The sequence below is a fragment of the Panthera pardus genome, unplaced genomic scaffold (genome assembly GCF_024362965.1).
Source record: "Panthera pardus isolate Hobbes unplaced genomic scaffold, ASM2436296v1 HiC_scaffold_19, whole genome shotgun sequence".
Lineage (NCBI taxonomy): Eukaryota > Metazoa > Chordata > Mammalia > Carnivora > Felidae > Panthera > Panthera pardus.
The window spans coordinates 13,395,808-13,407,555 of record NW_026526754.1 but is presented as its reverse complement, the minus strand read 5'-3'; the positions used below and the strand labels follow the sequence as shown (position 1 = coordinate 13,407,555).

General features: G+C 47.7%; 1 protein-coding gene across 2 annotated transcripts; it reads right to left on the bottom strand.

Moving 5' to 3' along the window:
• Positions 1–300: 300 nt before the first annotated feature.
• Positions 301–10,308, bottom strand: LOC109245707 (immunoglobulin alpha-2 heavy chain-like). 2 transcript variants are annotated; one of them, XM_019413191.2, is made up of 5 exons: positions 10,133–10,308; positions 2,608–2,967; positions 1,764–2,057; positions 1,381–1,437; positions 301–692 (listed from the first exon to the last, which is right to left on the bottom strand). In XM_019413191.2, exons 1-5 carry the CDS (start codon positions 10,218–10,220, stop codon positions 388–390), a joined length of 1,104 nt encoding a protein of 367 aa, XP_019268736.2. In that variant the 5' UTR covers positions 10,221–10,308; the 3' UTR covers positions 301–387. The 2 variants fall into 2 exon arrangements, with proteins under 2 accessions (XP_019268736.2, XP_019268737.2); XM_019413192.2 differs by having other exon boundaries at positions 2,608–2,742.
• Positions 10,309–11,748: the final 1,440 nt, after the last annotated feature.

The following is an 11,748-nucleotide window of genomic DNA, read 5'->3' as shown; positions in this document are numbered from 1 at the left end:
AAAAAGGGGGAGAACTTTAGATACCCAACCCTCTGCTAGATGAAGAAGTGAGAGAGGGTGGGTGTGACCCGGTTTTCTCAGCTAGTGAGCAGCAAAACATGACGGTCTGCCCCTGCCACATGCGTTTCCCTCTGACCGGCCAGAGTGGCCTTGGGACCTGTATGACTTTCAGGCTCCAGCCTGCAGTGGCTGACCTGTCCTCAGAGCCAGACCATACCCTGGATGTCCCTCCCCTGGAAGCTATTGGCCTTGGTCCCAGGATCCCACCTCCCTTGCCCAGAACAACCCACAGCACAGCAGTAACTTCTCAAATTCCCTGTATTTATGGAGAAATTTGGACAGCCTGAGAGAGAAAGGGGGACCCGATGGGTAATGAAAGGCAGCAGACTAGGAGGAAGCCGGCCGGAGCAAGGAGGGAGGGTCCGGGGCATGGGCAGCCCCTCGGAGGACGTGGAAGCCCCTGGGGCTCGGCCACTTGTGCTCCGGGGCCGCGGCAGGAGTGCACCTCCTGCCCACCTGTGCCCTGGAACCGGGGGCCGCTCCTTGACCCCCTCTGGGGAGTGGCTCCGTAGCGTGGGCCCAACAACAGCGATTCCTCCAGAGAGCGGCCAGGATGAGGCCGTAGATGAGAGATGCGCCCAGCAGTCCCAGGTAGCAGTAGGTGGTGGCATTGAGGATCTGCTCCAGCTCCACTGTGAGGGAGACAGGCACAGGGTGAAAGTGGGCCCACGATGAACAATGCATCTTCATGGGCTTCTCCCTGCCCCTGGCTCCTCCTAAGGAGGCCTCTCTGGCTCACTTTATCCTCTGTGAAGTTGTGTTACTCCCCATTTATAGGATAAAAAGTTAGACCTAAGATCTGTAAGTGCAGAGATGGTCTGGACTGGATGGGGTAAGTAGGTAGGTGGATCCGAGGCCAAGAGAGGGTAAAAGACTCCTCCTCCACCTCCCCCCCACACTCCCCCCCCCCCCACCCTAGGGGCCACAGAATGTTGAAGGCTGAACCAGGACTAGACCCAGGTGCTTTGGACTGGGTCTACACCTTTTCCAGTCAGAATCTCAGGGCTCAGCTCTGACTGCATCAACACAGGAGCTTCCCAGACCCCCCTGCGGGAGGGCCCCTCTCCTGGCTGAGCTCCTGAATATTTCCTGTGTTCCTGTCCTAGGACCTTTAGTGCAGTGTTCCTTGCATTTTAAACCTTGGTTCAGTGTCTGACCTACCCCTCTAGACTCACTAATATTCAGACTGTGTTCCAGTCACCTCTCTGCCCTGGCAAATACTTAGTACTCCATAAAATGATTGCTGAATGAGTCGATGACCATGAAAAGTCAAGGCTTCACCACCCAGGGGGTCCCACGTCAGTGTTGGGGGGTCCGTACCTAGAAGAATGTGTCCACTCTTGTTCGCATTCTCCACTTCCAGCGTTCTCCTGTGCCCTGGAACAGAGCAGATGCCCTTCGTATAGCTTCCCTCTGCTCTGTCCCCCAAAGGAAATAAGCAGGCATTCACCACTAGGGAACACAGAAGCCAGGAGTGACAGAGTAGGTATTAGGACTTTGGGGGTAGCTGGTCCCACAACACTGCACGGGCTCCAAAGCCACGTCCAGGCTTCACCAGAAGCCAGGGCAGAGCCAGGGGTTCTTTGCCACACACAGCAGTGCTTATCTTGACTTTCTGGTTTGCCAGGGAGTTATTGATGTCTGGGTTCCAGGTGGTTGCATCAGGAAGACTGGAGCACAACCCCTGGGTCCTCTCTACTCACCTCGGCCCCAGGGCAGGGGCAGCACGACTTCTAAGGCTCCACTCTGGTGCAAGCCTCGGCAAGTCACAGACATTCCTGCCACCTCCTGAGGCAGCTGCAGCCAGCTGACCATGGGATCCCCAGCTCCCCCAGTGGAGTCCTCTTCCTCCTGGTATTGGCCTTCCAGGACCCAGGACACCCTCAGAGGGTCAGGGTTATGTCCTAGGGCCACACAAAGTACATGGAAGGGAGGGCCGTAGGCTGGGATGAACAGGCTCAGCTCAGGTGGCTGCAGAGCCAGGGGTTGCCTCTTAGCTGTGGGGAATGAGAGGAAGAAGGATGTTACCCAATACCACCAGCCTCTTCCAAACTCAGTCCTATTGATCCCCCTCCATCTGGGGCCTCTGGAGACTCTTCTACCCTTCCTCTATGGCCTTCCCTCACCTTTGTCAGAATCTACTTTGCCCCACTACTGGCCTTCTGGACTGTTGAGCAGAATATGAGCTGAGCTTATCTCTGCCACATGTACCTTCTGTCCTCCGGGCCTCCAGTATCCTTACTACAGAGCAAGGGAAGGGAAGGGATTTAATGTTCTTGATGAGGCTTCCCCTCCCAGGCCTAAAAATCTGGTCTAAGGTGTTTCTGTCCATCCTCAAATGCTTCCAGCCAATTCCACCATCAAGAAGCTTGAGCATTTTCCCTGCTGGCAGTCTACTCTCCTGGGCCCTCCTTCTCTTTCCCTCGTCCTACTGACAACAGCTTCCTCCAAGGGGGCTCCACCATCTATACCTTTCTGCCCACTGCCACCAGCTCCATTGCAATCGTATGCACTAGGGGCACCAGATCCCCACGCTCTTAGACTCACCCTGATAGAGCAGTTGGGTACCTTCTCCAAAGACATACTGGCCTGAAAACCATATGGCACAGTAGTAGGTGCCCTCATCAGCAGGGCTGGCATTGCCCACAGTCAGGAGCGCAGCATTCTGGGCTGGGTCCATCTCTGCCAGAAAGCGAGGATTCACACCAAAACCATAGGTGGGGGGAGCCCCTTCTCGCTGACTCAGCAGGAAGGTGGGGCCACTCCCCTTCAACTGCTGGTACCAAGATAAGACATGAGCCCTGGCAGGGCTTCCCTGCACCACACACCAGATCTGTGGATTGCCTCGTCCACTCACCACAGAAGACCGAGGCTGGAACAGAGAGGGCTGGAGGACTTCTGAGGCACCTGAAGAGGCAGAGAGGATAGTGACCCACTCAAAACAACTCAGTAGTCCTTTATTAGACACTGTCAGCTCAGCCGAAGCGTACCGTCTCACCAGAAGGCTATTTGACAATACCTGTCAAAACTGTACGTCATCACACTCTGTGATCTGGCAATTTTATTTCCATAAATTTACCTTAGGAAAATAACTGGACTCAGGAATACTGGTAGACCTACAAACAGGACTGTTATAATGAGAAAATAAATGTAATTAGAGGAGAGGATAAAGTTTTAAATGAGACACCCGGTCTATGCAGTACTATGCAGGCCCCATAAAAGAAAAATGAAGAACTCTCACTTCTGGGTAGGATGGAGTTGTTGGCAGCCAAATAATGTTCCCACTGAAAACAACTAGAAAAGCCAGAGGAACAGACGATATTTCAGGTTTAAGAGAGGTACAGAAGCAACAGTGGCCAGAAGGGTTAAGGATGTGCAGAGGGAGGAACCACGGAGGTGCAAAGTGACACCTTTCAGCCACCTGCAATTGCCAATTCTGGCAAGAGGCTAAGGATCCGGGTTTTCCCCAGGGGGAAGGCTGCAGGTGAGACAAGAGAAATCAGCAGAGCCGTTTATAATCCCACAGGTTGCAGTGACAAAACCGAAAGCCTGAGGAACCTCAAATATATGTTCAGTTATCACCATTACCTGAAGTCTGAAATTTTATAAGATGGGAACCTTAAAAGCTAAGCCCAACCTCTGTGAAGCAGAGCGGAATTTTGCAGAGTCACGGTGTTGAGAAGATAAATGATCAGAGTTTGACATCTCTCAAAAGGAAACCCTCTGCTGTATACACCAGGATTTCAGTTCAAGGTCCCAAACGGGTCAGCCCTAGGAACAAGGCAAATGAGTAGTAGATGGAACTCCATTAAAACTGCATTCCATACACTTCTAATTGTAGAAGGAATTCTGGAATTAGGAAGCCACCATTTGACAACCACCATAGGAATCATCACTCAGACAAGAAGCATCAACAGATGATAAAACATTTTGGGTTTGGGTAAGTTTATTTATTTATTTATTTAGAGAAAGAGCACGAGTGGGGGAGGGGCAGAGCGAGGGAGAGAGAGAATCCCAAGCAGGCTCCACACCATCAGGGCAGAGTTTGACCGGGGCTCGATCCCATGAACAGTGAGATCATAACCTGAGCCCAAATCAAGAGCTGGACGCGGAACTGAATGAGCCACCCAGGCACCCAGCCACGTGAGCAAAATTAATATCAACAGGAACGGGGCAAATAGACATCATGTGCCTCCTGATACGGGGCACTGAGAACACAATCTTTCGGTGGTATTCCTGTCATAAATGCATGCCTGAATCTGATCACGAGGAAACATCAGGTTTGAAGCATCAAACCCAAGTTGACGTATATTCTACAGAATAACTGGCCTGTACTCCATCGTGAAAGGTGAAAACTAAGGAACTGTTCCAGATGAAAGGAGAATAAAGAGACATGATAACTAAATGCAGTGTGTGATCATGGATTGGATCTTGGACCATATATATATATGGTCCATATATATAGAGAGACCATATATATATAATATATATTATATAATATATTATATATATATATTACTCTAAAGAATATTGGAGAGAAAACTGGTGAATTTTGAGTAAGATTTGTAGATGGAATCATATTAATGTTGGCTTCTTCATTTTGATCATTGTACTGTGTTACACGAAGACTGATGGATGACTTCTCATCAGAGATGATGGAAGCCAGAAGACAATGAAAAGACATTTAAAGTTCTTGCGTGAAAACAAACCAACCTGTCAACATAGAATTTTTTCTTACCTAATGAAACCATCTTGAAAATAAAGACGTTCCCAGATAAAAGCTGAGATAATATGTCACCTACAGGAATCCTAAAGGGAAATCTCCAGGCAAAAGAAAAACGACCCTAGATGGAAACAGGGAAATGCATGAAGGAATGAAGAGTAATAGAAAGGGTAAATATGTAGTTAAATATAAATAAATATTGTCTGTACAAAGCAATAGAAATGTCGACTTGAAATGTCTTGTAAGAACAACACAGAAGTTGGGAGGAGGCAAGTGAAGTTAAAATACTCTAACATTATAGCCTCATTAGAGAAGTGGTCAAAGTAGTATTATATTAGACCATGAAGTCAGAAATGCATATTTTAATCTGTAGGAGTAGCCACTAAAAGAATAATAAAAGAACGTATAATTAACAAGTTTTTAGAGGAGGGAATATTTTTTAAAAGAATCCACGGGCACCTGGGTGGCTCAATTGGTTGAACATCTGACTCTTGATTTCATCTCAGGTCATGATCTCACAGTTAGTGAGTCTGAGCCCTGCGTCGGACTCTGCACTCACAATGTGGAACCTACTTGGGATACTCTGTCTCCCTCTCTCTCCCAAAAATAAATTGAAAAAAAAAAAAAAAAAAAAGAATGCAAAAGAAGACAACAAATAAGAGAAAAGGGAACGAGAAACAAGGACTATAGTAGGTATAAACCCAAATATATTAGTAAATACGCTAAATATAAGGGGACTAAATTCTACAATTGAAAGACTAGGATAGACAGAATGGATCAAAATCTAACAACTATAACCTGCTAACAAAGATCACACCCTAAATATTAGGCCTTGAAAACACTGAAAGTAAAAGTATCATTATCACTGATACACCTATGCTAACATCAGATCAAATAGGCTTCAAGGCAAAAAATAGTACGAAGAGATGAAGATGTACACTTAACGATGTAAAAGGGTCATTCCACCAGAAAGACATAAACCCAGCCATTTCAATAACCATATTAAATGTAAGTGGTCTAAACACCTCAATTGAAAGTCTGATTGGACAGGAATCCTGTGGATATTCCATCCACAAGAAACCCACATAAGGACAAAAATAATTTAAAAGGAAAAGGATGGAAATGTCATACTATGCTACTATGATTTTTTTTTTAACAAAAGGGGTAGTATCAAAATCAGATAAAGTTGATTTCAGAGCAAAGAATACTACTAATAGTAAAAAGTCTTATTTCATAATGTTAAAGAGTTCAATTCATTAGGAGAATGTAACCATCTTAAACACTTACACACATAATGGAATTTCAAAATAAAAGAAGCAAAAGTAATAGAACTGCACAGAAAGACAGACAAATCCACAATAACGGCCAGAGATTTCAACACCCATCTTTTAATATTTGATAGAACAAGTAGGTAGAAAATCGCTGAGGATACAGACGCCTTGAATAATACCATCGACCCATTTACAAAACGGTACTTACAGAGCCCTCCACCCAACAACCCCCAATTACGCTTATTTTTCAAATAAGGTTTGAACCTTATTTGAAACCAAATAAGGTTTGAACCACGGAACCTTTATCAACTTAGATCATATTCTGAACATAAAACAAGTCTTCATCCATTTACAAGGATTCAAGTCACACACACAATGTTCTTTGACCACAGTGGAATTCAATTAGACACCAATGACAAAGATGTTTGGAAAATTCCCAAATGTTTGGAAAATAACTTAGTTCTAAATAACCCATGGGTCAAAGAGTAAATCTGGAAGTATAGCAGTATTTAGAAGTAAATGAAAATAAGAAGGTGACGGGTCAAACAATGTGTGAGTGCTGCTGACACAATAACTGGAAAGAGACCCGGGGCATCTATCCAGATGATAAAAGTGCTCTAAGACTCAATGCTGGTTACAGTTGCACTGGTACATTGGTAAATGTACCGATAAACTTGGTACGTTTGTTGAAAACAACTAAATTGTACAGTGCAGCTAAACTGAGTGGATTGCGTGACACGTATACTTCACAGAAGTTGTTTCTAAAAACACCCAAGGACTGTTAAAGAAGAAATAAAATCTCATTTGCAGACAACCTAGTGGTAAACATAATAAAATTTTAAATGTATAATCTGTTAGAATTAATAAATGAGTTTATCAAGGTCACTGGATATAAGGTAAGTATAGAAAAATAAATTATAGTTCTATATTAACTATAAATAGACAATAAAATTAACAAAATACTACTTATGATAGCATCAAAACCAACAGATACCTAAAAATGAATCTTTTTTTTTAAGTTCATTTGGAGAGAGAAAGCACGCACACAAGCTGCAGACGGGGAGCGGGAGAGAGAGAGAGAGACCATGGCAAGCAGGCGCCGTGCTGTCAGCGTGGAGCCCCATGTGGCGCTGAAACTCTAGAACTGTGAGATGATGGCCTGAGCCGAAATCAAGAGTCAGACGTTTAACTGACGGAGCCACCCAGGTGCCCTCCCTAGAAATAAATCTCCTAAAACTATGCAAGTCCTCTACACTGAAATCTACACAACATTATTGAAAGAAATGTTTACAATGTAAGTAAGTGGAGACAGATACCACGCGCATGCATTAAACCATTCACTGTGATGGAGTTGTCAGTTTTTCCTAAAGTGATACACAGCGTCAAACTTAGCTCCTCTTCGGAGCCATAAAACAAGTCTTAGTACATTTAAAAGTTCCCATCAAACCCCAGCAGGTCTTTTTGTGGAAAATGATAAGCTGATTCTTAATTTTTTATGCAAATGTAAAGTTCCTAGAATATCTAGGGCAATCTTGAAGAACAGCAGAGCTGGAGGAGTTACACTCCCAAGAACCAAAACTTTCAAGGGGCTGATGTAATGAAAACAGTGTGGTATTGGTGCAAGAATACACAAGGGATCAGTGGAACATGAGCCAGAATCCAAAACGTGTCTACAGTTTTATGACAAAGCGATGCTATAAGGCTATGGAGAAAGGACAGTCCTTTTGTGCTCGGTCAACTGGATATGCACATATGCACAAGCAGTGAGTTTGTTTGTTTGTTTGTTTTGCACAAGCAGTGAACTTTAACCTCCAACTCTTACTGGATTACAACCAAAAATTTCAGCTGGATTACACATCTAAATCTGGAATGTAAAACAGGAAAGCTTGGAAAAAAACATAGGATGATATCTTTATTTATTTATTTATGTTGAGAGAGAGAAAGAAAGAACGAGAAGAGGAAGGGCAGAGAGAGAGGGAGACAAAGGATCCTAAGTGGGCTCCGTGCTAACAGCGGAGAGCCTGATGCGGAACTGGAACTCACAAACTGTGAGAACGTGACCTGAGCCGAAGTCAGAAGCTTAATGAACTGAGCCACCGAGGCACCCCGAGAATATCTTTACCAGCATAAACCTCGGAAAGAAATCTTAGTAGGCAAAGATTGCTTAAATACGACACCAAAAAAAGTCCGTTATAATGGAAAAACTATTATGTAAACAACATTAAAATTGGGGGTGGCTGTTTATCAGAAGACACCATTAACAACAGTGAAAAGATCCATGGACAACACAAATAACCAACAGAGGAGTTCTATTTAGATTTTTAGTTATATAAAGATCTCCCATAAATCATGAACAAAAAGTCAAATGAACCAATAGAAACATGAACAGAAGATTTGAACGGGCCCTTCACAGAACAGGATATCCTAAAGGTCAACAAACATGAAAACGCGCTCAATGCCATTATTCATCAGGGAAACAGAAACTAAGACTATGGGGAGATTAAAAAAAAAAAAAAAAAAAAAAAAAAAAAGACTAGGAGGACATCAGGCGCACGCGTACCTCAATGGCTAAAATGAAAAAGACAGGTAATTCTCAAGTCTCGGCAAAGATGTGGAGGAACGGGAATTCTCTTACACACGTACCTATCTGTTTTTGCTAATATCCCAAAACCTGAAGGAATTTTTAACCGTTAACAGCAGTAGCGTGTGGGTTCGGGACCATGGGAGGTCTTAGGGCTTTTAATAAATCTACTGCTGTGTAATTTTACTTTGCAGGCTTTACTCTCACCGTCAGAAATGAAAAGTTTCACATTTTGAAAAGAACAAGTCTCTCCCATCACGCTCGAACACCAAGACCCAGGACGTAGTGGTATTTCCTCGCCCTCCTCTCTCTTGACCTTTCTGTGGCACTTACCTTGACCACTCCTGGGTCAAAGCCAGGTCTGCCTTCAAACCCCAGGGGCTGACCCCACTCTGCTCCCCTCCCACCCGTCCATCAGCCCTTCTGGTGCCTCAGTCTCGGTCCCTGGGATCTCTCCGTCACCCTCTCTCCTGGCTCCTGGACAAGCGCACTGGGGGTAGCTCTTCCCTGAGGGCTCCTCAGTTTCTCTCCGGCCTCATTTCCACCAAATTAGAGTGAGGAAGATCCACCCCCCACCCCTGCATTCCCCATCCTCCAGCTTCCCCAGCCTGCAGACAAGTCCCAGTCTCCAGGTCCTGCAGATCCTGTCACACAGCTGTCCTCCCCTCCACCAAAGCCTCTTGAGCCTGGGTCACCTCCTGCCACCCGGATGGCCCCCAGCCTCCCGCTGCTCCTGCTGGCCCCAATGTCATGCCCCAGCCCATGTCACACCGCCCCCCCCCCCAACTCCACCGCTTTCACCAGACCCCCATCTACTAGCTAGCTGTGTGACTGTGGACACCTTATCTAAGCCTCAGTCTCACTCTAAAATGAGGGTTGTAGAATCTACCTCACAGAATTGTCATAAGGATTCCATGAGATAAAGTCTAGCATACAGTGCCTCCTTAATCAATGTCACCAGTTTCTACTCTTTCTGTTCAGCTCCACGGGACCGCAAGGCATGGGTGATCTGACCCCTTCCCCAAGTACTGAGACCGCCCCTCCCACCCCTCAACTGCCCCGCCCAAGCCCCTCTGTCTGTCCAGGTCCGGCCCCTGCACCTCCCCCGCCCCCCTTCTCGGTACCCTGCAGTCACTCAGGCCTAGGTTCCTCATGGGAGGTGGGAGTGAGGGGTCCACCCGGCTGTGCACCAGCCGCTCTCCCGCCTTCCGCTTCCAATAGTCCCCGCTACGCTCCTAAACCAGAATCTGTCCACAGTCACAAACCTCCATCCCCATTAAACGCGAGAGGGGCGCCTGGGTGGCTCAATCGTTGAGCGGCTGACTTCGGCTCAGATCATGATCTCACGGTGGTGGGACAGCTCAGAGCCTGGAACCTGCTCCCTGTCTCTGCCCCTCTCTCGCTCTCTCTCAAAAAATAAATAAACATTAAAACAGTGTTTTAAACGGAGCGAGAGGCCTAATTAGGATCTGGGACAGGGAGAGGGGAGAAGCTCACCTGAGACAGAGCGCAGCAGCCAGACACACAGGGCCCAGCCACGCCAGGACGCCGGGACTCTACTCGAGAGCTTTGGTGGCGACGCCATCTCTCTCCGTATCAGCCCGGGGCTGGACTGAGCGTGCAGCGCTTCTCCAACCAGGCCCTCACCGTGGCCCCAGAACGAGGGGCCTGACGTCGGCTTCCTCCCTAGGTGCGGAGGGGGTGCGGGGGGGGCGGTGTACAGACACAGGCGCGGTGCAATTGTGGGCCAACCCCAATATCCGGGTCTCTCGGAAAGCCCCTGGAGGGGTGGGGGTGGGGCATCTGAGTGCTGGGGCGAAGTACAGAGGACTACTTGGTTTGCAAGCAGTTCAGCAGAGGACTTGGTTTACTGGCCCCTGAAACCAGTCCCGGAGAGGTCCCGGCCTCGGGTCTGGCTGGGTCCGCAGGCCTGAAATGTGATGTCAGAGGCACACCCCTTTCTTTCTCTCTGCTCTGTAGCCGTCTTTCTTTCCGTTTGGTTTGTGGGCAGGCTCTCCACACGTGGTGGAAAGATGTCCCCCAGGGCCCAAGGCTCAGGTTGGCCAGCGTAGCCACCTCGGGGAAAAGGAAGAGTCTCCTTCCTGTTACTTGAAGCAGAGGTCCGAGGCTGATGTTGGTCGACCTAGCCTGGACCATGCACCTGCCCAAACCCATCCCTGTGATCAGTGGGCTGGCTGGGCCTGGGTCACCTGTGCCCTCTGGAAGCTGAGGCATGGGGGCAGTTTCAGAGGGTCTCTGGGGACTTGGAGTCACAGCATGGTGGTTCCCAGAGGAAAGCTGGATGCAGTCACCAGAGGGTCCAGAGCAGGCACCTACCTGTCCAAAGGGGCTAATGTAACAGAAGAAGGGGGGGGGGCTCTCCGGCCCAAGAGGGGCCCCTCTGCTGCCTCCTTCCAGCTTCTCAGTTCGGCAGCCATGTCCCCACACCCTCTCACAAAGCCCCCACCTGTTTCTCCACGTTGCTCTGCTTCCTGACTGTCCCAAGAAGTGGCCCGCAGTTTCTCCTGCGGCTCGGGAAGAAAAGCCTTGATGGCCTGCTCACCAGAGCCCTGAGACATCCTTCCGTCCCAGAGAGACCCAGACCTCGTGGTTCTGTCATAGCAACCAAGATAATCATAACAATAGATAATTGGCCACCTCCTCATCTTCCCTTCGGGTTGGGTTATCCGGTGGACTGGGCGCCAGTGCCACGAGGCACTTAGCACACACGGTACCCGGCATGTTGGAAGCACCTGGTGAATGAGGTAGGTCATGTTTTCCAACATGGCCTCCACAGTGCCTCTCCCCCCACACGCCCTTTCTGCTTCCACCCGAGTTGGCATTCATTTTCTAGGCTGAGATACAACGGACGCACAGTAAGCTGTACGTATTCAAAGTGTGCAGCTTGGTAAATTTTGACGTGCGTACGCCCCTGAAACCATCACCGCTGTCAAGATGTCGAACACATCCACCAGCCCTAAAAGTTTCCTGATGCCCCTCTGTCATCCCTCCCTCTCCCCACCTCTAGCATCTGCAGGCAACCGCGGGCGTGCTTCCCGGCACCACAGGTCAGTTTGCGTTTTCTAAACGTTTTATGTAAATTGAATAATACT